This window comes from Nycticebus coucang, chromosome 18 (assembly GCF_027406575.1).
Source record: "Nycticebus coucang isolate mNycCou1 chromosome 18, mNycCou1.pri, whole genome shotgun sequence".
Classification (NCBI taxonomy): Eukaryota; Metazoa; Chordata; class Mammalia; order Primates; family Lorisidae; genus Nycticebus; species Nycticebus coucang.
This window is the reverse complement of record NC_069797.1, coordinates 34,746,243-34,772,899: the sequence shown is the minus strand read 5'-3', so window position 1 is coordinate 34,772,899 and position 26,657 is coordinate 34,746,243. Positions and strand designations below refer to the sequence as shown.

Here is a 26,657-nt window from a genome sequence, read left to right as displayed (position 1 = left end):
TACAGGAGTGAGCCACTGTGCTCGGCCTCTGTGGACTCTTTAAAAAGTGATCGTTTATGGGCGGCGCCTTTGGCTCAAGGAGTAGGGCGCCAGTCCCATATGCCGGAGGTGGCGGGTGGCGGGTTCAAACCCAGCCCCGGCCAAAAATCATAAAAAAAAAAAAAAAAAAAAGTGATCGTTTATTTCTAAAAAGCTTGATATTACTAAAAAGTAGTCCTTAGAGTTAAGTCTTTTAGACAGTACGAAGCCTTCTTTCACCTTTAGTTTTTTAAACTGTAACCAATACAGACAGACTTACTCTCATTGTGAAGATTTATTGCACTAAAAGTAAACACATCAGACCTTTGGTACACACACCACATCAAATATATGAAGAAGTTCACTCAGCAACAATAAATTGTTTTCATAAGGCCAAGTGAATGAACTTGATTAGTTATATGATGGGATTAAAAGTGACTGGGCTTTACACTGGGTTTAAATTGTGAACTGTTTCAGGAGAAGATACTATCTATGCCAAGGTGGTATCAGGTTTGAAATGGCAATGTTTGGGATTCTGTGAACAAAAGGGACCAGATTTACAACAAGAGCACAGGAGGTGGGTTTGAAAATAGATTCTCTCTTCCCTGGCTGTCTCACAGTTTTAGGTTCACATACTTCCTTTTTTTTTCTGAGGTTCTGAAACAAAAACAAACCATAGGCTCTGCAACTGCTAAAGGAGCTTTTGAATTCTTTCTAAAGAGGAAATTGACTTTACCTAACCTATATACTTCCTGTGTATGCTGTATCCGTTCAAGAGTGAGATACGACCTTGGGGGTATAGTGCACAACTGCAGAATTTCCTCTTGATGGTCGAGGTTCAAATTGTATTACAATGCTCTGACACAAGTGTCTTCATTAATTCTGGTATCTGTAATGTGTATACGAATCACCTAAGGGTCTTGTTAAAAATACAGTTTCTGACTGGGTGAGGTGGCTCACCCCTGTAATCCTAGCAATCTGGGAGGCCCAAGTGGGCATATCGTTTGGGCTCAGGAGTTTGAGACCAATGAGAGCAAGAGTGAGATCACCGTCTCTCCTAAAAATAGAAAAAATTAGCCAGGAGCCCATCTGTAGTCTCAACTGCTCAGGACACTGAGGCACAAAGAACGCTTGAGCCCAGAAGTTTGAGACTGTGGTGAGCTGTGATAGCCCCACTGCACTCTACTCAGGGCAGAAGAGTGACACTCTGTCTCCAAAACAAAAGCAACAACAAACCAGCTTCTTTTTTTTTTTTTTTTTGTAGAGACAGAGTCTCACTTTATGGCCCTCGGTAGAGTGCCATGGCATCACACAGCTCACAGCAACCTCCAACTCCTGGGCTTAAGCGATTCTCTTGCCTCCTCAGCCTCCCGAGTAGCTGGGACTACAGGCGCCCGCCACAACGCCCGGCTATTTTTTGATTGCAGTTCAGCCAGGGCCGGGTTTAAACCCGCCACCCTCGGTATATGGGGCCGGCGCCCTACCAACTGAGCCACAGGTGCCGCCCCCAACAAACCAGCTTCTAATTCAGTAGTTCTAGGTTCTAGGTGGGGGCGGAGGTTCTGCATTTCAAACAGTGTCTAAGGTTATGTATTAAAATCATAAGATACTCTCTTTCCTGTCCCTCTGCCACACTTTTTTTTTTTTTTTTTTAGAGACAGAGTCTCACTTTATCACCCTTGGTAGAGTGCTGTGGCGTCACAGCTCACAGCAACCTCCAACTCCTGGGCTTAGGCAATTCTCTTGCCTTAGGCACCTGTAGTCCCAGCTAACCTCACCAGTCGCTGGGACTACAGGCGCCCACCACAATGCCTGGCTATTTTTTTTTTTTTTTTTTTTTTTTTTTGTAGAGACAGAGTCTCACTGTACCGCCCTCGGGTAGAGTGCCGTGGTGTCACACGGCTCACAGCAACCTCTAACTCTTGGGCTTACGCGATTCTCTTGCCTCAGCCTCCAGAGCAGCTGGGACTACAGGCGCCCGCCACAACGCCCGGCTATTTTTTTGTTGCAGTTCGGCCGGGGCTGGGTTTGAACCCACCACCCTCGGCATATGAGGCCGGCGCCCTACTCACTGAGCCACAGTCATCGCCCTCCCGGCTATTTTTGTTGTTGTTGTTGTTGTTGTTGCAGTTTGGCCCGGGCCAAGTTTGAACCCTCCACCCTTGGTATATGGGGCCAGTGCCCTACCCACTAGGCCACAAGTGCCGCCCTCCCCCCTTTTTTTGAGACAGAATCTCACTCTGTCGCCCAGGCTAGAGTGCCATTGTGTCATAACTCACTGCAACCTCAAATTTCTGGGTTCAAGCAATCCTCTTGCCTCAGCTTTCTGAGTAGCTGGAACTACAGTTGCCCACAACAACAACAATGGGTTAGTTTTTCTGTTTTTAATAGAAAATGGGGTCTTGCTCTTGCCTAGGCTGGTCTTGAACTCCTGAGCTCAAATGATCCTCCTGCCTCGGCCTCCCATAGAGCCACCACAATAGCCTCCAGTTCTTTTTTTTTTTTTTTGTGAGAGAGTCTCATTATGTCGTCCTCAGTAGAGTGTTATAGCATCACAGCTCATAGCAACCTCCAACTCTTGGGCTTAAGCGATTCTTTTGCCTGAGCCTCCCAAGTGGCTGGGCCTACAGGTGCCCACCACAACACCAGACTTTTTTTTTTGTTGTAGTTGTCATTGTTGTTTGGCAGGCCTGGGCTGGGTTTGAACCCACCAGCCTCGGGGTATGTGGCCGGTGCCCTACACACTGAGCTAAGGTGCCACCATAGCCTCCATTCATTTTAAAAGCTCTTTAAAAAGCACATGATTAATTTCTGACTTGTTTTCCTTTTTAAATAATCCCACAACAGATTAGATTACCTTCATTTCTATTCAACAGCATTGATTTTCAAAGTGCTATGTAAATGAGGGCCCAACTTGAGTGGTAAACCAAATCAAGTACATTTTAGGTTTATGGCCTTTCTTTCTTTCCTTTTTTTTTTTGAGACAGAGTCTGATGCTGTCACCCTGGGTAGAGTGCCTAAAGTGCGGTGTCGTCACAGCTCACAGCAACCTCTAACTCTTGGGCTTACGCGTTTCTCTTGCCTCAGCTTCCAAAGTAACTGGGACTACAGGTGACCACCACAACACCTGGCTATTTTTTTGTTGCAGTTGTCATTGTTTTTTTAGCTGGCCCAGTCTGGGTTCAAACCCGTCAGTCAGCCTTGGTGTACATGGCCAATGCCCTACCCACTGAGCTATGGGCACTGCCCAACTTTCCTTTTTTTTTTTTTTTTAACTTTGACTTGGATTTATTTCATGGAAGTTCTCTGATAACTATAGAGATTGATAAAATGAGAATTTTTCCCTTTCTTTATGATTTAAAGAATTCTTTTCTCTAACTGCACAAATATCGTAGTTATAATTATTGTAAAAGGTCAGAAAATTGTTTCTATGATTTGCCCATCCAGCAAATCAGACTGCTCTTATTTTCTGTATTAGTCCTTCGGTATGGGCATCTTTTATTTTTTATAAACATAGTTGTGAACATCGCTGGGAAACAATATGGCGTGGCCATAAAATTCATGTGCAATTTAAAATAGTTGTCTTTTTTATTTATTTAATTTTTTTTTTAATTAATTTTAATTTTTTCTCACAACATCACCCTTGGTAGAGTGCTGTGGCATCATAGCTCACAGCAACCTCAAGCTCTTGGGCTTAAGCAATTCTTTTGCCTCAGCCTCCCAAGTTGGGACTACAGGTGCCCACCACAACACCTGGCTATTTTTTTTTTGGTTGTAATTATCATTATTGTTTGGCAGGCCAAGGCTGGGTTTGAACCCGCCAGCTCCTGTATATGTGGCTGGCACCCTAGCTCCTGAGCTACAGGTGCCAGGCCTTTTTTTTTGAGACAGAGCCTCAAGCTGTCACCCTGGGTAGAGTGCTATGGCTTCACAGCTCACAGCAACCTCCAACTCCTAGGCTCAAGTGATTCTCCTGCCTCCGTCTCCCAAGTAGCTGTGGGACTATAGGCGCCCACCACAATGCCCAGCTATTTTTTTGGTTGCAGCCGTCATTGTGGTCTGGTGGGCCCAAGCTGGATTCAAACCTACCGGCTTAGGTGTATGTGGCTGGCGCTTTAGCTGCTTGAGCCACAGGCACCTAGCCTTTTTTTTTTTTTTTTTTTGAGACAGTCTCAAGCTGTCATCCTGGATAGAATGCCATGGCATCATAGCTCACAGCAACCTCCAACTTGGGCTCAAGTGATCTTCTTGCTTCGGGGTTTTTGTTTTTGTTTTTTTTTGAGACAGAGCCTCAAGCTGTCGCCCTGGGTAGAGTGCCGTGGCATCACAACTCACAGCAACCTCCAACTCCTGGGCTTAAGCGATTCTCTTGCCTCAGCCTCCCAAGCAGCTGAGACTACAGGCGCCCGCCACAATGCCCGGCTATTTTTTGGTTGTAGTTGTCATTATTGTTTTGGCAGGCCTGGGATGGATTTCAACCCTCCAGCTCTGTTGTATGTGGCTGACGCCTTAGCCACTTGAGCTCTTTTTTCTTTTCTTTCTTTTTTTTTTTTGAGACAGAGTCTCACTATGTCGCCCTTGGTAGAGTGCTCTGTTGTCACAGCTCAAAGTAACCTCAAACTCTTGGGCTCAAGCAATTGTCTTGCCTTAGCTTCCCAAGTTGCTGGGACTATCGGCACCCACCACAATGCCCAGCTATTTTTTTGTTGCAGTTGTCGTCGTTTAGTAGGCCCAGGCTGGGTTCAAACCCACCAGCCTCGGTACATGTGGCGGGCACCTTACCCACTGAGCTACGGGTGCCACCCAATTTTTTTTGTTGGGCCTTACTCTGTTGCCCTGGGTAGAGTGCCATGGTATCATAGCTCAGAGAAACCTCAAACTCATGGGCTCAAGTGATCCTCTTGCCTCAGCCTCCCAAGTAGCTAGGACTATAGGTACCCACCACAACACCTACCTAGGTTTTTCTATTTTTCATAGAAATGGGTTCTTACTCTTGGTTAGGCTGGTTTCGAACTCTTGAGCTGGAGCAATCCACTGGCCTCAGCCTCCCAAAGTGCTAAGATTACAGGCATGAGCCACCTCACCTGGCTGGAAAACAGTGTATTCTGCTTTTTTTTTTTTTTTTTATAGAGTCAGAGTCTCACTTTATTGTCCTAGGTAGAGTGCTGTGGTGTCACAGCTCACAGCAGACTTCACCTCCTAGGCTTAGGTGATTCTCTTGCCTCAGCCTCTTAAGTAGCTGGGACTACAGGCGCCCGCCACAATGCGTAGCTATTTTTTGTTGTAGTTTGGCCGGCCAGGTTCAAACCCGCCACCCTCGGTACATGGGGCCGGTGCCCTACCCACTGAGCCACAGGTGCTGCCTATCTGCTTTTCTAATTTAATATTAGAGAATTAATAGAAAGCTTTCTAAAAAAAGAAAGCTTTCTAGATTTCTGTTAGCTGTTGAAATAGGGTCCTTTATTCTTATATTATGTTCTTTCTTGTTGGATTTGTCTTGTACTTCAAACTCTTGCTAAGAGAAAGTTAGCAAAAGAGCTAGGGTAGTAAATATATGTCATATAAAACTGTGATGCTAACATCTACAAAGAATATGTTTGCATTTATTTATTTATTTTGAGACAAGAGTCTCACTCATGTCACCCTGGGTAGAGTGCCGTGGTGTCATAGCTCATAGTAACCTCAAGGTCTTGGGCTCAAGTGATCTTCTTGCCTCAGTCTCTTGAATAGCTAGGACTAGAGGCACCTTCCACAATGTGTTGCTGTTTTTTCTATTTTTGGTAGAGATGGGATCTCACTCTTGCTCAGGCTGGTCTTGAACTCCTGAGCTCAAGCGGTCCACCTGCCTCAGCCTCCCAAAGTGCTAGGATTACAGGCGTGAGCCACCATGCCTGGCCAATAATAATAATTTCTAACATTTATTTATTGAGAACAAGTATGTGCCAGTTATTTTACCCAGTGCAATACATAGGTTATTTTAATTAATCCTTGTAGCAGCTTCATGAAGTAACCATTTTTATTCTCACTTGATAAAGAAATTGAGGCATGGAGTACTTAATCAACTTAACAAAATTGTTTTGGTTAAGATTCACATAGTTGGTTCAGGGCCTGTAGCTCAGCAGCTAAGGATGACAGCCACATATACCGGAGTTGGTGGATTTGAATCCAGCCCGGGCCTGCCAAACAACAATGACAGCTGCAACCAAACAAACAAACAAAAAAAAATGGCTGCATAGTGGCAGGTACCTATAGTCCCAGCTACTTGGGAAGCTGAGGCAAGAGAATCTCTTAAGCCCAAGAGCTGGAGGTTGCTGTGAGCTGTGATGTCCCGGCACTCTACCAGGGGCGACAAAATGAGACTGTGTCTCTAAAAAAAAAAAAAAAAGATTCACATAGTTTGTGAATTATGGAACCAGAATTCGAGCCCATTCTGTCTGAGCCAAAGGCCAGTTGATGGAGTTCTGCCCATTTATACTAATGAATCACATTTGATTTTTATCAGTGAATGGAGGGTTCATATATATTATTCAGCCGTTAAAAAGAAGGAAATTCTGCCATTTGTGACAGCATGGATGATCCTGGAGGATATCAGGCTAAGTGAGATAAGCCAGTGAATGTGAAATCCAAAAACGGCTCGGACCTGTAATTCTAGCACTTTGGCTAAGGCAGGAGTATCCCTTGACCCAGGAGTTTAAGATCAGCCTGGGCAACATAGTGAGACCCTCATCTCTACAAAAAATATATTTTTTAATTAGCTGGATGTCATGGTTTATACCTATAGTCCTAGCTACTTGGGAGGCTGTGGCAGGGGACTGCTTGAGCCTAGGAATTTGAGACTGTAGACAGCAATGATAATGCCACTACCCTCCAGCCTGGGTGACAGAGTCTTACTCTGTCTCTGAATTAAAAAAAAGGTTGAATCCATAGAAGCTGAGTGGTTAGGGTATGGGGGAGATGTTACTCAAAGGGTACAAAGTTTCATTTACATACTTTGAATAAATTATAGAGATCTAAGGTACAGGATTGGGACTGTAGTGAATAATATATTGTATACTTGAAATTTAAGATTAATCTTAAGTATTTTGCCACATACACATACTAAGGTAACCATATGAATAGATGTACATGTTAATTAGCTTGATTGTAATAATCAGTTCACTATGTGTATGTGTATCAAACATGTTGTTCACCTTAAATAAATATAATTTTAATTTAAAATTATTTTAAATGAATAGAAGTGATAATTGGTATACCTTTGAATTATTATGAATGATGCCTATAGATTAGTCCTTTTTAGAGATTCTGATTTTGAGTTTTTTTTTTTTTTTTTTGTAGAGACAGGGTCTCACTTTATGGCCCTTGGTAGAGTGCCGTGGCCTCACACAGCTCACAGCAACCTCCAACTCCTGGGCTTAGGCAATTCTCCTGCCTCAGCCTCCCGAGCAGCTGGGACTACAGGCGCCCGCCACAACGCCCGGCTATTTTTTGGTTGCAGTTTGGCCGGGGCTGGGTTTGAACCCACCACCCTCGGTATATGGGGCCGGCGCCCTGCTCACTGAGCCACAGGCGCCGCCCTGATTTTGAGTTTTTTATTATTTCTTTTCAGATCAAAGACAGTGCGTCACAGACAAGGGATGTTCTCAAACAGCATTTTAATGATTTAAAGGGAACCCTTGGGAAGCTCCTGGATGAACGATTGGTGGCCCTTTTGCAAGAGGTGGATGTCATTGAACAGGAGACCATTAAACCACTGGATGACTGTCAGAAGCTCATAGAACATGGAGTTAACACTGCAGAGGACTTAGTCCGAGAAGGTGGGCGTCCAGGGAGCCTGTTAAGTGTGGATCACTTGTATTAATACTTTGCTGATTTCTTTCTTTTCTTTCTTTTTTTTTGAGACAGAGTCTCACTATGTCACCCTTGGTAGAGTTCCATGGCATCACAGCTCACAGCAACCTCAAACTCTTGGACTTAAGCAATTCTCTTGTCTGAGCCCCCCAAGTAGCTGGGACTACAGGCACCCGCCACAACGCCTGGCTATTTGTTGTTGTAGTTGTCATTGTTGTTCAGCTGGCCCAGGCTGGGTTTGAACCTGCCAACTTCAGTGTATGTGGCTGGTGCTGTAACCACTGTGCTACGGGCACTGAGCTGCTTTGCTGATTTCTCAGGGTACCAGCAGGCTTCTTGCTATTTGTGGAGTACTTAGGATGTTCCTGCCTTGTGATAGTTTGTAATACTGTATAAGAGATACATAGTATGTTATCCCAGGGTAAGTGCAATCAAAGTGTTAGTTATTATCATTTACAAAACAAGAAGGAGTAAATGATTTTTCTCAAAAGTCTCTATTATAGGCTTGGCACCCATAGCACAGTGGTTACAGTGCCTGTCTCGTACACCAAGGGTGGCAGGTTTGAACCCAGCCTGGGCCAGCTAAAAAACAACAACAGTGACAACAGCAATAAAAAATAGCCAGGTGTTTGGCGGGAGGCTGAGGCTTAGAGAATTGCTTAAGCCCAAGAGAGAGAGAGGTTACTGTGAGCTGTGACACCGCAGCACTCTACTGAGGGCAACATAATGAGAGTCTGTCTCAAAAAAAAAACTCTGGTATAATAGAGATTCACTGTTACTTAATAATTTTAAGGTCTGTTTGTCGCAAATACTTTTCAAAATGTTTATGGTTCATAATTTAAAATGTGATTGGTGTTTTCTTCTGAAATTGGAGTTGTTGTAGTCCTGTCTCTGGCCAGTTATTTTGGCTGAGTCAAGCCTTGCAGCCCTCCTTCCTTCACATCTACCTTCTCCCCTTCAGCATGTAAGTAGGTCTGTGTCTGGTACCTACCTAAAAAGGTAACGGTTCTGCTCTTCAGGGTTTACAACCCAGTGGGATAGACATAGGTGCTAAGCGAGATCTAAGACCTTACACAGAGGAAGAAGTGCTTAACTGGGCCCGGAAAAGTGTAGGATAGTTTTCTGTAGGAGGAGTTGCACAGAGACTTGAAGAAGTTCATCAAGCAGATAAGAAAAGGAGGAGAGAATATCATGATTGGAGTGTATGGCATACTTAAGCATCTGCTGAAGCATTTTAAGAAACAAGAGTTACACTATCAGATTGACTTTTTTTTTTTTTTTTTTGTAGAGACAGAGTCTCACTTTACTGCCCTTGGTAGAGTGCTGTGGCGTCACACGGCTCACAGCAACCTCCAGCTCTTGGGCTTACGCGATTCTCTTGCCTCAGCCTCCTGAGTAGCTGGGACTACAGGCGCCCGCCACAACGCCCGGCTATTTTTTGGTTGCAGTTTGGCTGGGGCTGGGTTTGAACCCGCCACCCTCGGCATATGGGGCCGGCGCCCTACTCACTGAGCCACAGGCGCCACCCCAGATTGACATGTGTCACCCTCAGTAGAATGCCATGGCATCACAGCTCCCAGCAACCTCAAACTCTTGGGCTTGAGCGACTCTCTTGCCTCAGCCTCCCAAGTAGATGAGACTATAGGCACCTGCCCCAAAACCGAGCTAATTTTTCTACTTTTTTAGTAGAGACAGGGTCTTGCTTTTGGCCAGGCTTGTCTTGAACTGCCGACTTTAGGGGATCCTCCCGCCTTGGCCTCCCAGAGTGCTAGGAGCAAGCCACTATGCTTACCCAAGACATTTTTTTGGAGATAGAATTATAGATGATTTTATTGATCAGTGATTGGTATTTATTGGTGATTACCTGGATATAGGATGAAGGGGAAAGGGAAGGATTTAGGATGACAAAAACCAAGCTGGTCTTAGATGAGCAAGTGGATAGTGTTGCCATTACTGATAACTAGGGAACGAAGGAGGAGGGGAGGGTGTTAGCAAGTGGTTAGGCATTTGGCTTGATCACGTTGAATTTAAGGTGCTTACCATGGAAATATGGGTTTGATTCTTAGGAGGGAGATCATACCTGGAGATGTCAGACTGGCAGTTAATGGCATACATGTCAAATCTGAATCCATGGGAATAACTAAAATCTTCAGGAGATATTGTACAAGATGAGCAGAGCAGGTGGCAGGAAGAACACTAAGGGACACCAACACTTAAGGATCAGCTGAGGAAAAGGATCCATGGAAGGAGCCTGAATGCCATCCATTCTGCAGAGGGAGTGCTTAGAATATGGCACTAGTGTTATCTTTACATGCTGATTACATTTTTGTCTTATCTTCAATGAGAAGTGTTTATTTACCACTGACCATAACAGTGCCTTTGAGAAAATTCCTTTTAGCAGCACCACAGAGTGTCTTTCCCTGGAGACTTTGCATTTAGAAACAAACCCATAAGCAGTTCAGCACAGGGCAGGAATACACACACATCACCCTGAGGACTGACCCTTTGTTTTTATTTTAGAAAAGAAATCCTTTGAGGCACATACAAGTTTGTTACAGCATTTGATACTTGAATTTTTTTATACTTCAGAAATATTTTTAATTTTGAACTTTCCCCCTACCCCCAGGAATAAAAACTTATTTATGAAATGTTGCGGATTTTGAGGTTATATTTGATATGTTTCTGTTTTTCTTTAGTGAGAAAGGTCATATGGTCTCAAAAAACTTGAATAAGTCCAGGGTACTTTCAAATGGAAAAGAGTTCTGGCAGTGTTCTTAGGGCTGAAGAAGGACATAGAACTTGGTCACTTTCTTTCCTTATTTTTTTTTTGAAACAGAATCTCACTTTGTCACCCTTGGTAGAGTGCTGTGGTGTCATAGCTCACAGCAACCTCAAACTCTTGGGCTCCCACAATTCTCTTGCCTCAGCCTCCTGAGTAGCTGAGACTACAGGTGCCTGCCACAACACCTGGCTATTTTTATTTTTTTATTTATTTTTATTATTATTTTTTTTTTGTAGAGACGGAGTCTCACTGTACCGCCCTCGGGTAGAGGGCCGTGGCATCACACGGCTCACAGCAACCTCTAACTCTTGGGCTTACGCGATTCTCTTGCCTCAGCCTCCCGAGCAGCTGGGACTACAGGCGCCCGCCACAATGCCCGGCTATTTTTTTGTTGCAGTTTGGCCGGGGCCGGGTTTGAACCCGCCACCCTCTGCATATGGGACCGGTGCCCTACTCACTGAGCCACAGGTGCCGCCCCACCTGGCTATTTTTAGAGACAGGTCTCGCTCTAGCTCAGGCTGGTCTCAAACTTGTGAGCTCAAGAGATCTGTCTGCCTCAGCCTCCCAGATTGTAGGCGCGAGCCACCACACAGGGCCAAGTTGGTCATTATCATATGCCACTATCTAGCATTTCCTTTCTATTATTTGGTTGAATAATTTCTAATTTAATGTATGATATTCTTTTAAGAAAACATAACTGCTGGGCGGCGCCTGTGGCTCAGTGAGTAGGGCGCCGGCCCCATATGCCGAGGGTGACAGGTTCAAACCCAGCCCCGGCCAAACTGCAACAAAAAAATAGCCGGGCGTTGTGGCGGGCGCCTGTAGTCCCAGATGCTTGGGAGGCTGAGGCAAGAGAATCACATAAGCCCAAGAGTAGAGGTTGCTGTGAGCCGTGTGACGCCACGGCACTCTACCGAGGGCAGTACAGTGAGACTTTGTCTCTACAAAAAAAAAAAAAAGAAAACATAACTGCTTTATTTGGCTTTTTAAGGCTATGTATCTAGGCCAGGCAAGATGGCTCAAGCCAGTAATCCTAGCACTCGGGGAGGCTGAGTCGGGAGGATCCCTTAAGGTCTGAAGTGGGGACCAGAGTGAGCAAGAGTGAGACCTAAAAGTAGATAAATTAGCGGGATGTTGCGGTGGGCACTTGTAGTCCAGCTCAAGGGGCTGAGGCCAGAAGATCGCTTGAGACCAGGAGTTTGAGGTTGCTGTGAGCTAGTGAGGCTCTGGCACTCTATCTTCGGGCAACAGAGGGATGTTCTTTTTCAAAAAAAAACTAAAAAATGAAAAGACTGTTTGGTCCTCTTGGTCCTATCAGAGTAATAGTTTATACTGACTTCTATTAGAGTTGGTAAAAATTCTGTAGAAAGGATGGGGAAAAGTCCCTGGATCTTTGCTTTACCTAAAATTGGTCTAGAAACCAAGTTTTCTTGTATAGAGTAGAATTCTGGCAAAATGTTATCCTTTTTCTGCTTGGGCTTAACCTTAATCACTTCTAAGGTAGTTTCTAGTTTTTTGGAATTTGACTGTGCCATCACTTGAGATTTGTTCACAAGAAAACCACTGACCCACCTAGACCTGACTGTTTTCCACTGTACTTGTTTTCTTATTCTTCGTTGTAGGTGAGATTGCCATACTTGGTGGTGTAGGAGAACAAAATGAAAAACTGTGGAGCTTTACCAAAAAGGCCTCACACATTCAGTTGGACAGGTAAAAGAGTTTGTGCCTTTTGGACTTAACTTTTAAGCACTTAAACTGTGTCTGGTTTTTGTTACGGTATTACTACAGAGTTCTTTCAATTCTAAGAGAATTTCCATGTTAGAAATTCTGAACATGGGGGCACTGGCCCCATATACCAAGGGTGGCTGGTTTAAACCCGGCCCCAGCCAAACTGCAACAAAAAAGTAGTCGGGCGTTGTGGTGGGTACCTGTACTCCTAGCTACTTGGGAGGCTGAGGCAAGAGAGGCTGGGCCCAGGAGTTGGAGGTTGCTGTGATGCCGTGGCACTCTACGAAAGGCGATAAAGTGAGACTCTTGTCTCTACAAAAAAAAACAAAACAAAACAAAACTCTGAACATGTTATTAAAATTAAGTCATATTTTAGTAAACCAGATCTTTTGGTGTAAGCCTGACAGTTTTTCTACCAAGTTTCTGTCTTTGAGAGGAGAATCTTTATTTTTTTCTTTTTTTTAGAGAGAGACAGTTTCACTTTGTCGCCCTTGGTAGAGTTCTATGGCATCACAGCTCACAGCAACTTCCAGCTCTTGGGCTTAGGCAATTCTTTTGCCTCAGCCTGCTGCGTAGCTGGGACTACAGGCGCCTGCCACAACGCCCGGCTATTTTTTTTGTTGTTGCAATTTGGCCGGGGCTGCGTTTGAACCCACCACCCTTGGTATACGGGGCCGGGCACCCTACTCACTGAGCCACAGGCGCCGCCCTGGGAGGAGAATCTTTATGGAACATTTTGCAAAGGCTCTATTGCCATGAGAATTACGTACTGGGAGCTTCCAGATCCTTCAAATATAACTGCTGTAAAAATAGTCCATGTATTTTTAACTCTCAGTTAAAAGTACCATATACTGAGCTTTGTTTCCTCAGCTTACCAGAAGTGCCTTTGTTGGTTGACGTGCCTTGCTTATCTGCTCAGTTGGATGACTCAGTTCTTAACATAGTGAAAGACCACATTTTTCAGCATGGAACTGTAGCATCTCGCCCACCAGTACAGATAGAAGAACTAATAGAGAAGCCTGGAGGCATCATAGTACGATGGTGTAAGGTATGTGATTCAGAATTGTAGAAGTGGCTTCCACATTATGGATTTGATATTTTGGGGCTATTAAAATTTTTCATTAACTACCGTTGAATATTCTCTTTTCTTCTTAAAGAAAAACCCCTTTTGCTTTACAATGAAAATAAAGTCACAAGATATGAACTGAGGTAGCTCTTCTACTTTTAGATAAACAGTCTTGAAGGTGCTTTCCAAAATCCCTGTATCACAACATTGTTTCCCATTTCATATTTCCCAGACTTACCTCAGTGAATTAAGGCTTTCTCACATTTCTGTTTATTAGAAATGTCCAAAGGTGATGATGAATATCAGATGTCTCCATATTTTCTTTTTTTTTTTTGAGACTGAGTCTTAGTATGTCACCCTCAGTAGAGTGCTGTGGCATCATAGCTCACAGCAACCTCAAACTCCTGGGCTTCTGTGATTCAGCCTTCTGTGATTCTTGCCTCAGCCTCCCAAGAAGCTGGGACTATAGGTGCCTGCCAGAATGCCCAGCTATTTTTTTGTTGCAGTTGTCATTGTTCAGTAGGCCCCAGCCAGGATTGAACCTGCCAGTCTCGGTGTATGTGGCCAGCGCCCTAACCACTGAGGTACAGGTGCTGAGTCACGTCTCAGTATTTTCTTTCAGCACTCAATGAATACCTCTGAAATAAGATTTCTAAAATATCGGCACTCTACCAAGGGCGATAAGGTGAGACTCTGTCTCTACAAAAAAAAAAAAAAAAAAAAAAGATTTCTAAAATATGATGGCCGGGCGTGGTGGCTCACTCCTGTAATCCTAGCATTCTGGGAGGCTGACGTGGGTGGATTGCTTGAGCTCAAGAGTTCGAGACAAGCCTGAACTAGAGCAAGACCCCTTCTCTAAAAAAAAATAGCTGGGCATTGTGGCAGGCACCTGTCATCCCAGCTATGCTGGGCAAGAGGATCACTTGAGCTCAAGAGTTTAAGGTTGCTATGACGCCATGGCACTCTTCCAAGGGTGACAAAGCGAGACTATCTTTCAATAAAAAGAAGGCTGGGTGAGGCGGCTCATGCCTGTAATCCTAGCCCTCCAGGAGGCTGAGGCGAGTGGATTGCCTGAGCTTACATGTTCGAGAACAGCCTAAGCCAGAGCGAGACCTACTCTCTAAAAATAGCCGGGTGTTGTGGCACACACCTGTAGTCCCAGCTACTTGGGAGGGTGAGGCAAGTGGACTGCTTAAGCCCGAGAGTTTGAGTTTGCTGTGAGCTATGATGCCACGGCAATCTGCCGAGGGTGACAAAGTGAAACTCTGTCTCCAAGGAAAAAGATTCCTAAAATACAGTTTCTTTTATGTTGTCAGTATTACTAGGAGCTTTGTTTATTAAATTATATATATGAGTTCCCATTATTTAATTAGAAACTATGGCCCATGTTCAGAGTAGCCATAGGATCTTGCTGTTGACAAATACGGAGGTTAGTGTTTAGCTTCTGAAAACAGTTTCTCAAAAGGAAATTTTTTTTTTTTTTTTTTTTGAGACAGTCTCACTATGTTGCCCTCAGTAGAGTGCTATGGCATCACAGCTCACAGCAACCTCAAACTCTTGGGTTTAAGTGATTCTCTTGCCTCAGCTTCCTGAGTAGGTGGGGCTATAGGCACAGTGCCTGGCTATTTTTGTCGTTGTTGCAGATGTCGTTGTTTTAGCTGGCCTGTTCCAGGTTTGAACCCACCAGCTTTGGTGTATGTGGCTGGCACCCTAACCACTGTGCTATGCGTATGGGCACCCAGCCAATAAAAATTTTCTTGTTCCTATTTCTTTTTTTTTTTTTTTTTTTTTGGTGATTTTTTTTGGCTGGGGCTGGGTTTGAACCCGCCACCTCCGGCATATGGGACCGGTGCCCTACTCCTTGAGCCGCAGGCGCCGCCCTTGTTCCTATTTCTTAATGCACATGTGTAAAGTTTTTTTTTTTTCTATAGAGAGTCTCACTTTATCGCCCCCGGTACAGTGCTGTGGCATCACACAGCTCACAGCAACCTCCAACTCCTGGACTTAGGCGATTCTCCTGCCTTAGCCTCCTGAGTAGCTGGGACTACAGGCGCCCATCACAATACCTGGCTATTTTTTTGTTGTAATTTGGCCGGGGCCGGGTTTGAACCTGCCACCCTCCAGATATGGGGCCAGTGCCCTACCCACTGAGCCAAAGGTGCCGCCCACAAGTGTAAAGTTTTTTTCTGAAATCTATTCCTAGCTGTAAATTTATGAGGTCTTAGAATATTGGGCCTATACTCTCCTGGTTAATAACAGACTTTGGCCAAAATGATTGAATCAGAGTTTAGCCTTCTATCAGCAGTATATGAGTTTCCGTTACTACCCATCTTAACCAGTACTTTGCAAGCTGAGACTTTATAGTTTCCCCAAAATGGTATTACATTGTGGATTTAGATTCCATTTTTCATATTATAAATGAGGTTGAATACAACCTCTTTGACTGTTTATTTATTTTTGAGACAGAGTCTCACTCTGTCACTCCATTGTGGTGGCATCATAGCTCACTGCAACCTCAAACTCTTAGGATCAAGCAGTCTTCTGCCTCAGCCTCCTGAGTTACTGGGATATAGGCGTGTGCCACTATCCCCAGCTATTTAGAGTCTTACTATGTTGCCCTCAGTAGAGTGCCATTGTGTCACAGCTCACAGCAACTTCGAACTCTTGGGCTTAAGTGATTCTCTTGCCTCTGCCTCCTAAGTAGCTGGGACTACAGGCACCCACCATGATACCTGGCTATTTTTTTTGTTGTATTTGTCATTGTTGTTTTAGGAGGCCCAGGCCAGATTCAAGTGTGCTAGTCCCAGTGTATGTGGCTGGCTCCCTAGGCGCTGAGCTATAGGCACCAAGCCAATATGGGTCTTTTTCTTGCTCAGGATGGTCTTGAACTCTTGGTCTCAAGTGATCCTTCCATGTCAGCCTTCCAGAACGCTAGGATTACAGGTGCGAGGCACTGTGCACAGCCATTTATGGAATGCTTATTTGGCCATTTTTATGTTGGGTACCTTGTTTCCTATTAATGTTTAGAAGTCCTTTATGGATATTAATTCTCTCTTGGTTTTATGAATGATGTATAGTTGTGTGATATTTACCCTAGAATTTTGAATGTTTTATCTTTAGCATTGATTAGAAAACATGCCATTTCTTCAAATGAAACAGAATTTTTTATATTAGACTGAGAAATATAGAATACGTGGTTCAATGAAGAAGGGAAATAGCGATTGCATATTTCCTGTGGCTTTCCTGACAACAGCCCACATTCAGCTCCTTGGCCTGTATGTTTGGTCCAAAACGTTGCCGTTCAAGATTTTTAAGCAGTGATACTAAGAGAAGTCATGCTCTGGTTTTTACCTAACATAAAACCTTTTCCTTAGGTGGATGACGACTTTACAGCTCAAGATTACAGGCTCCAGTTTCGTAAATGTACTTCAAATCATTTTGAGGACGTATATGTAGGTTCGGAAACTGAATTCATAGTATTGCACATAGACCCCAATGTTGATTATCAGTTCAGAGTCTGTGCCCGAGGAGATGGCCGACAGGAGTGGAGCCCGTGGAGCGTCCCCCAGATAGGTCATTCCACATTGGTGCCTCACGGTATGCTGTTGCCTTCTCACTCCTGAAGCTTATGTGAATATTAGAATACTTGCATTCTGTGCTAAGGACAGTCTACCTTTTTTCTAGAGCTGAATCCTGAATTGATGAGAACATGGAACATGTCTTTTACTCATATTACTTCATTTGATTTTATTTCTATCAGTTCTTATCTTCAGAGCCCAAATATAATGTTAGACTGGATTTTTAGAATCGCAGAAAACCAAAGATTGAAAATATTGTATAGGATACTGATTTTCCAAACTCTCACAATGTAATCTGGCATTTTCTTAAAAGTCTTATGATTTGAAATTAATATCTTTCCTGCATTACTATTTTAAAAGATGTAGATTCCGGGCGGTGCCTGTGGCTCAGTGAGTAGGGCACCGGCCCCATATGCCGAGGGTGGCGGGTTCAAACCCAGCCCCAGCCAAACTGCAACAAAAAAATAGCTGGGCGTTGTGGCGGGCGCCTGTAGTCCCAGCTGCTCGGGAGGCTGAGGCAAGAGAATCGCTTAAGCCCAAGAGTTGGGGGTTGCTGTGAGCCGTGTGATGCCACGGCACTCTACCCCAGGGCGGTACAGTGAGACTCTGTCTCTACAAAAAAAAAAAAGATGTAGGGTGGCGCCTGTGGCTCAAGGAGTAGGGTGCCAGTCCCATATGCCGGAGGTGGCGGGTTCAAACCTAGCCCCGGCCAAAAACCAAAAAAAAAAAAAAAAAAAAAATGTAGATTCCTTTATTAATTGGTTCATAATTGCGATGGAATATAGTCAGGCAATTTTGCTTGAATGATTTTTTTTTTTTGAGACAGTCTTACTTTGCCCCCTTGGTAGAGTGCCATGGCATCATAGCTCACAGTAACCTCAAACTCTTGGGCTCGCAATTCTCTTGCCTCAGCCTCCCAAGTAGCTGGGTGTATAGGGGCCTGCCATAACACTCAGCTATTTTTAGAGATGGGATGTTGCTGTTGCTCAGGCTGGTCTCGAACCCATGAGCTCAGGCAATCCACCTGCCTGGGGCTCCTGGAGTGCTAGGATTATAGGCCTGAGCCACCAAGCTCAGCCTAAATGATGATTTTATTGGATAGGAGGTAACTATGCCAAAAGTGTATAGGAATATACTAAGATCATTTTTGTAATTTGTGGGACTGATCATGATACCCCATTATTGAATTTTTTAGTTTATTGAACTTGCCCATCACCCCTAAGAACAATCTCTTCCACTTCCAAGTTATATTTAATATGTTTGTGTTGAAGATATTCCTCAAAAGATTCTAATAATTTTCAATATCTTTGTTTTTTAAAAAGAGTGGACGACTGGTTTTGAGGGGTACAGTCTCAGCAGTCGAAGAAACATCGCACTCCGGAATGACTCTGAATCCTCAGGTGTTCTCTACTCCAGTGCTCCAACTTATTTCTGTGGGCAGACATTGACATTCAGGCAAGTAGATGTTAAAAATTATCTATCATGCCTTCAGTAGCATAGTGAAGCTCATAGAGCGTGCGTGAGCTTGGGATTCAAAATACCTTCAGCTTATTCCATCATTTACAGGCCGTGTTACTTTGTGAAGGTTTTTTATTTCTTTGTATTCAGAGAGTTATTATGTAGATTAACTGAGAAATGTTTATAAAATGCTTGATACTCAATATATATTTTTTTTTTTTTTTGGCCGGAGCTGGGCTTGAACCCGCCACCTCCGGCATATGGGACCGGCGCCCTACCCGTTGAGCCACAGGCGCCACCCGATACTCAATATATTTATGTCTCTTTTCCTTTTGGTAAATAGAAGTAAATAGATTCTCTGTCAAATGTTAATCCTAAAAATTCAGAGGCCGGGAATTATTTTTCCTTTGTAAATCAGTGAGAGCATGTTTCTATAACAAACACCGTATCAGTACAAATGTACTATATATAGATACACACACACACCCCGACACACACACTTCTTTGTAAAAACTGAAAGCCAGCCTGCCTCTCCTACCACCGATGAACTGATGAATTTTCTTCACTTTTTTTTTTTTTTTTAAGAGGCAGGGTCTTGCTCTGTCGCTCAGGCTAGAGTACAGTGTCATGATCATAGCTTCTTGTAATCTCCAACTCCTGGGCTCAAACAATCCTTTCACCTCAGCCTTCTGAGCAGCTAGGACTGCAAGCATGTGCCACCATACCTGGCTAATTTTTTTTTTTTTTTTTTTTTTTTGTGGTTTTTTTTTGGCCGGGGCTGGGTATGAACCCGCCACCTCCAGCATATGGGACCGGTGCCCTACTCCTTGAGCCACAGGCACCGCCCCATACCTGGCTAATTTTTAAATTTTTTGTAGAGAGAGGGGTTTTGCCATGTTGCTCAGGCTGGTCTCGAGTATCTGCCTTCCTCCTACTTCAGCCTCCCAAAGTGCTGGGATTATAGGCATAAGCCCCTGCACCTGGCCCATTCTCTTGTATATCAGAAAATTTTCTTTTTTCTTTTTGGTTTTTGGCTGGGGCTAGGTTTGAACCTGCCACCTCCGGCATATGGGACCGGCACCCTACTCCTTGAGCCACAGGCGCTGCCCTGAAAATTTTCTTTTTTTTTATTGTCACGTTATCCAAAATGCATTCTCTTTGGTCATGTTTCTAAATAGCTTTTCCTAGAAACCAAAGTCCAGTTTTGATTTAGAGAAGTAAAGCTTACTTGATTTTCACCAGATTGACCTTTGTGTAGCAAACTGTCCTCCAAGTATGTCTAGAAATAAAGGGATTTTATTGTGAAGTTTGTTCCTCTGGTTCTCACTCCCTTGTTGTGTAAGGCATGGGAGAGTATCTCAAAGTTTTATCTAAACCACTGTTGTCATGTTGCCTTCCAGCTAAACAATTTGAACTGTCAGCAGTTGTTAAGATGTGCTGGTTTATTCTGTGTCTCACTTTTGACCCCTCCTCTCTCCCCTTAATGAAGAAAGAATGACTTAATAACCAGAAAAATACTAACAAAAAGAGAAAGAAAAAAATGAGACTCATACCTAAAATCTGTTTAATTATTCCCCAAGTAATCATGAGCTTTCTATACTAATCTACCTCTTCTCTGCTTATGTCCCTTGTTTACAGAAATAGTTCCATTAGTGAATCTCCTCAGAACAAAGTACTTCTGTGTAATGACAGAGTATCCTGATTTGTTACAGTTAAGCCAGATATCTCAGACTATTACAATAATGCTAATTGTGGTGAATGTTTAAACAAAATTTACTTTGTACCACCTACTCTTTTATTTTACTTGTATTATCTCATTTGATTCTCATAATAACCCAGTGAGATAGGTAGAGTTTTCCATTTTAGGGATGAGGAAACTGAGGCCAAAGAAATACTGTTTACGCAGTGTCACACAGCTAGTAAATGCCAGAGCTGGGATTTAAATCCCAGCAGTCTGACTCTATGTACTTCTAACTACTAGTTTATATTGCTTCTCCTGTGTCTTTTTTATGGGAGAGAAAGATGATTCTAGTTAGTGTTGAAGTCTGTAGTTTCTCTGCTATCCCTAGTGTTTTTCTTTTCATATGACCTTTTATTTCCTGGTGACAGTGATCCCTGCCACTTGATCTGATGTTCTCTTGTTTTTTAAATTCTTCCTCTGTGGACATAGGAGAATATCTGATGGATTGCATACTTAAGTTTATTTCTTTTTTTTTTTTTGTACAGACAGTCTCACTGTACCGCCCTCGGGTAGAGTGCCGTGGCGTCACTCGGCTCACAGCAACCTCTAACTCTTGGGCTTACGCGATTCTCTTGCCTCAGCCTCCCGAGCAGCTGGGACTACAGGCACCCGCCACAACGCCCGGCTATTTTTTGGTTGCAGTTTGGCCGGGGCTGGGTTTGAACCCACCACCCTCGGCATATGGGGCCAGCGCCCTACTCACTGAGCCACAGGCGCTGCCCACTTAAGTTTATTTCTTAAATCATTCAGCAAATACTTATTAAAACATTGGAAATTACACAAATTTATTTAAGCTCACTTTGTACCATCTGCTGACTGGCCTGACACTTAGTAGGCCTCAATGAACTGTTTGTGTCCATTCACTTAAGTGAGAAACTCACTTAAGCTCGGTATTATCTTAGCCAGACCTCTGCATTTTTGTCATTTTCTCTTTGAGTGTGAAATGAAAATATTTCTCCCTCCTATTTAAAGGAATTTCAAGCATCAGCAATTAAGTTAGAATATATAAAGCAGAAGGGGGAGTCTGTGCATAAGGCGGAGGGCAGATGGGCTTACTGAGTTTTGTGAGGGTGCTTATGGGCCTAATAGTTAAAAGGGAGACTATGTTCTTGTTGGCACTGCTTTTGTTGTATAGCCCATGTTGCCCTTGCTGAAGTTTCTAGAAGGCATATTGCTATTGAAGCCAGAGAAACCTGCCTTATTGGCTGGCACTTAACGTTCTGTAGAGCCGACTCTCACTGGGTGCCCAGGTCTGCTAGCAGCCCCTCCCGGGCCTCTCTCTCACCTCCTGTCTGAACATTCCTGTTCTCTCTTTCCTTCTAAGATTTCCTGATCTTATTATTTTTTTACCCATACTTTTACTTTTTTTACTTTTTCCTGTCTACCACCTTTTTTTTTTTTTTCAGATTAATAAGGGTATAAACGATTAGGTTACATTGTATTCATTCCTTTTTTTCTTTAAAACAGCTTCATTTCCTCTGGATGCTAGTAGTCTTCCTTCATTCTAATACCTGAGGAGGTAAACTGTTACTGTCTTCCTCTTACAAAGGAAGAAACAAAGGCAGAGATAGATAGACTAAGCGATTTGTCATTCTTCAAATCCTGGCAGTCTAGCTTCAAAGTCTGTACTGGTCTGTTTTGTTTTTTTGAGACAGAGCCTCAAGCTGTCACCCTGGGTAGAGTGCTGTGGCATCACACCTCACAGCAACCTCAAACTCTTAGGCTTAAGCAATTCTCTTGCCTCAGCCTCCCAAGTAGCCGAGACTACAGGCACCTGCCACAACGCCCAGCTATTTTTTTTTTTGAGGGTGGGGGGGGATTTAGTTGTCATTGTTGTTTGGCAGGTCCGAGCTGAATTCGAACCTGCCAGCTCTGGTGTATGTGGCTGGCGCCTTAGCCGCTTGAGCTACAGGTGCCGAGCCATCTGTACAGTTAATCACTGTGCTGTCTGCCTTTCACAAATGACATGAGGAGGGAAATCAAGGGGAGAATAAGCCTAGCTATTTTTTATTATTGACTTTTTTCTTCAAAAAACATTAAAAAATTGATGTTCCAGTCATCTATTGATGTTTAAGAAACTATCCCGTGGTGGCGCCTGTGGCTCAGTGAGTAGGGTGTCAGCCCCATATACCGAGGGTGCTGGGTTCAAACCCAGCCCCGGCCAAACTGCAACAAAAAAATAGCCGGGCGTTGTGGCGGGCGCCTGTAGTCCCAGCTACTTGGGAGACTGAGGCACGAGAATTGCTTAAGACCAAGAGTTTGAGGTTGCTGTGAGCTGTGAGGCCACGGCACTCTACCAAGGGTGACAAAGTGAGACTCTGTCTCTAAAAAAAAAAAAAAAAACTATCCCAAAATTTAGTGGCTTGGAACAATTATAGTCCTTTATTGGGCTTAGGAAGCTATAATTTGGGCAGAGCTTGGTGAGGCCTGCCTGTTTCTGTTGTGTTAGGTGGGGTAGTTTAACTAGAGATGACTAGTCTGCAGGTCAGCCTCCAAGATGGCTGTCCCATATGGCTGGTAAATTGGTTCTAAATCTGTCCCTTTCCATGTGGGCCTCTCTCTGGGCTGCTTGGGATTCCACACAGCAAAGCTGTTTACTACCTCCTACTCATGCTGAACTGAACCAGGAGGACACTATCTTGGTAGGAGAGATTCTGACAGGAAGAAATTTGAGTCTCTACCTACCAGAAAACCTAACAAACTGGTTTATACAGAAAGGATTTTTAGCAAACATGCACAAACACATTTAACATGCTATAAAAACAGGATACCTTTTAGCCGATGTCTAGCACAGAGTATATACATTCATCAATGCTCAGTAAAATAAGAATGAATGCCAACATAAAAAGCGTTTTTGCCTACATAGCACAAACAACTAAGCACACAGCATAAAATACTTTGATCTTGGGTGGTGCCTGTGGCTCAGTGAGTAGGGTGCCGGCCCCATATACCAAGGGTGGCAGGTTCCAACACAGCCCTGGCCAAACTGCAACAAAAAATAGCCGGGCTTTGTGGTGGGCACCTGTAGTCCCAGCTACTGAGGAAGCTGAGGCAAGAAAATCGCCCAAGATCAAGAGCTGTAGGTTGCTGTGAGCTGTGACGCAATGGCTCTCAACCGAGGGGAACAAAGTGAGACTCTGTCTCTTAAAAAAAACAACCAACTTTGATCTTTAAGTGGTAATCATGGAAGTTCCAAGATCACATCCACTAGGTTAACCTGAGTATTTCAGCCCTAAAAAAATTTTTTCAAAAATAATGCCTAATGGGGGCGGCGCCTGTGGCTTAGTCGGTAAGGCGCCGGCCCCACATACCGAGGGTGGCGGGTTCAAACCCGGCTCCGGCTGAACTGCAACCAAAAAAAAAATAGCTGGGCATGGTGGCGGGCTCCTGTCGTCCCAGCTACTTGGGAGGCTGAGGCAAGAGAATCGCTTAAGCTCAGGAGTTGGAAGTTCCTGTGAGCTGTGTGATGCCATGGCACTCTACCCGAAGGGCATAAAGTGACACTCTGTCTCTACAAAAAAAATAAAAAAAAAAAAAAATAATAATGCCTAATGACTCAGCCTGTAGCTCAGTGATTAGGGCGCCAGCCACATACGCTGGAGCTGACAGGTTCAAATCCAGCCCGGGCCTGCCAAACAACAATGACAACTGCGACTAAAAAATAGCTGGGTGTTGTGGCAGGTGCCTGTAGTCCCAGTTACTTGGGAGGCTAGGGCAAGAGAATTGCTTAATCCCAGGATTTGGAGGTTGCTGTGAGCTGTGATGCCATGGTACTCTACCCAGGGCAACAGCTTGAGGCTCTGTCTCAGCAGTTAGGGCGCTAGCCACATATGCTGGAGCTGGCGGATTCAAATCCAGCCTGGGCCTGCCAACGAATCCTTTACTTTTTTTTTTTTTTGAGACAGTCTTACTTTATCACCCTTGGTAGAGTGCTATGGCATCATGGCTCACAGCAACCTCCAACTCTTGGGTTTAAGTGATTCTTTTGCCTCAGCCTCCCAAGTAGGTGGGACTACAGGCACCCGCCACAACGCCAGTTATTTTTTGGTTGCAGTTGTTAACATTGTTTGGAAGGCCAGGGCTGGATTCAAACCTGCCAGCTCAGTTGTATGTGGCTGGCACCTTGGCCACTGAGCTACAGGTGCTGAGCCTTGAGACAGAGTCTTTCTATGTCGCTCTCAGTGGAGTGCTGTAACCTCAAGCTCTTGGGCTTAAGCGATTCTCTTGCCTAAGCCTCCCAAGTAGCTGGGACTACAGGAGCCCACTACAATGCCAGGCTATTTTTTTCCTGCAGTTGTCGTTGTTTAGCTGTCCGGGGTCGGGTTCAAACCCGCCAGCATCGGTGTACGTGGCTGGCATTGTAACCATGGTGCTACGGGCACCCAGCCTCTCCCGCAATTTTGAAAGATGATGTTGCTGGACATAACTCTTGGTTGGTAGAATTTTTTTCTTTCAGCACTTTATATTGTACCATTCCCTCTGGCCTGCAAGATTTCTGCTGAGAAATGTTCGGACAGTCTGATAGCTGTTCTCTTATATGTGATAAACTGCTTTTTTCTTGGTACTTTCAAAATTCTCTCTGTCTTTGACTTTTGGTTATAATGTGTTTTAGTGTGGATTTTTTTGGTTTCATCCTGGTTAGAGTCCATTGGCTTCTTCAGTCTGGATATCCATTTCCTTCCCCAGATTTGGGGAGTTTTCAACCATTATATCATCAGACAAACATTTGGCTCCTTTCTCTCTCTCTCTTCTTTTTGGGATATCCATACTGTATAAATTGGTCTGTTTGTTATATCTTGAAAGTCTCTTATGTTTTCTTCTTTTTTTTTTTAATTTTTGGTTTCTTTTGTAGAGACAGAGTCTCACTTTACTGCCCTCGGTAGAGTGCCATGACGTCACAGGACTCATAGCAACCTCCAGCTCTTGGGCTTACGCGATTCTCTTGCCTCAGCCTCCCGAGCAGCTGGGACTACAGGCACCCACCACAACGCCCAGCTATTTTTTTGTTGTTGCAGTTCAGCTGGGGCTGGGTTTGAACCCGCCACCCTCGGTGTATGGGGCTGGCGCCCTACTCACTGTGCCACAGGCGCCACCCCTCTCTTATGTTTTCTTTTCCTTTGACTGTATAATTTCAAATAACTGAGTTTGTTCTCCTTTGTTTGATCAACTTTGCTTTTGAACTCCTTCAGTAAATTTTTCAGTGCTATTTATTCTTCAATTTCAAAAATCTCTTTTTTGGTTCTTTTAAAAATATTTTCGGGGCGACGCCTGTGGCTCAGTCGGTAAGGCGCCGGCCCCATATACCGAGGGTGGCGGGTTCAAACCCAGCCCCAGCTGAACTGCAACAAAAAAATAGCCGGGTGTTGTGGCGGGCGCCTGTAGTCCCAGCTACTTGGGAGGCTGAGGCAAGAGAATTGCTTAAGCCCAGGAGCTGGAGGTTGCTGTGAGCTGTGTGAGGCCACGGCACTCTACCGAGGGCCATAAAGTGAGACTCTGTCTCTACAAAAAATAAAATAAAATAAATAAATAAATAAAAATATTTTCGGTCTCTTTATCGATATCCTCATTTTTATGCATTATTTTCTTGAATGCATAAAATATCTTTATAAGTTATTTTGAATACTTTGTAAGGTATTTTATATACTCTGTTTCTTTAGAATTTGTTTATGGAGTTTATTTTGATCCTTTGTTTAATTCATATTTCTGTGTTTCTTCGTGTATCTTTTAACTGTGATGGTATCTGTACATTTGAACAAACAGTTAACTTCTCCCAGTCCTGACAGACTACCAACATACAGGAGAAGACCCTCTCTAACCGCCTTTGCAGATCAGCCCTGCTGGATATTCTGGGAGCCTCTGAAACCTATTTGGCCAATACAGTTTTCTCTGGATCTCTGCCTATATTTTCTCTATTACCGAGGCTTGATGATTCCTATTTTAGAGGCTTGTAATTTCTCTCTCTGGTGTCTGTCTGCAGCACTGCAAGATCTCTGGTTCTACAGCAACAAGCCATCACTTTCAGTGGCCACTAAGTTTCCAATGTTCCCTTCTGAAAGGCCAAAGAGCCTGATGCACATTCTCTCTCTCTCCTCTCTCTCTCTTTTTTTTTTTTTTTTGAGACAAAACATTCTTTCTTTTCTTTTCTTTTTTATTGAGACGGAGTCTCACTATGGTCACCCTCTGTAGAGTGCTATGGCATCACAGCTCACAGCAACCTCAAACTCTTGGGCTTAAGCAATTCTCTTGCCTCAGTCTCCGAAGTAGCTGGGACTACAGGTGCCCGCCACAACATCTGGCTATTTTTTGTTGCAGTTGTCATTGTTGTTTAGCTGGCCAGGGCCAGATTCAAACCCTCCAGCCTTGGTTTATGTGGCTGCACCGTAACCACTGTGCTACGGGTGCCAAGCCCACATTCTGTCTCTTCCTCCTGAGGTTGAA

At 44.0% G+C, this 26,657-nt stretch overlaps 1 protein-coding gene across 2 annotated transcripts in view; it reads left to right on the top strand.

The window, feature by feature from the left end:
- Positions 1–26,657, top strand: part of CRLF3 (cytokine receptor like factor 3) — a 46,987-nt gene that overhangs the window by 14,452 nt on the left and 5,878 nt on the right. For both annotated transcript variants that reach the window (XM_053571043.1, XM_053571044.1), the window contains exons 2-6: positions 7,625–7,832; positions 12,271–12,358; positions 13,247–13,424; positions 16,817–17,039; positions 18,343–18,475. In XM_053571043.1, the coding sequence (XP_053427018.1) occupies positions 7,625–7,832; positions 12,271–12,358; positions 13,247–13,424; positions 16,817–17,039; positions 18,343–18,475 (830 nt within the window). The remainder of the gene's footprint in view (positions 1–7,624; positions 7,833–12,270; positions 12,359–13,246; positions 13,425–16,816; positions 17,040–18,342; positions 18,476–26,657) is intronic.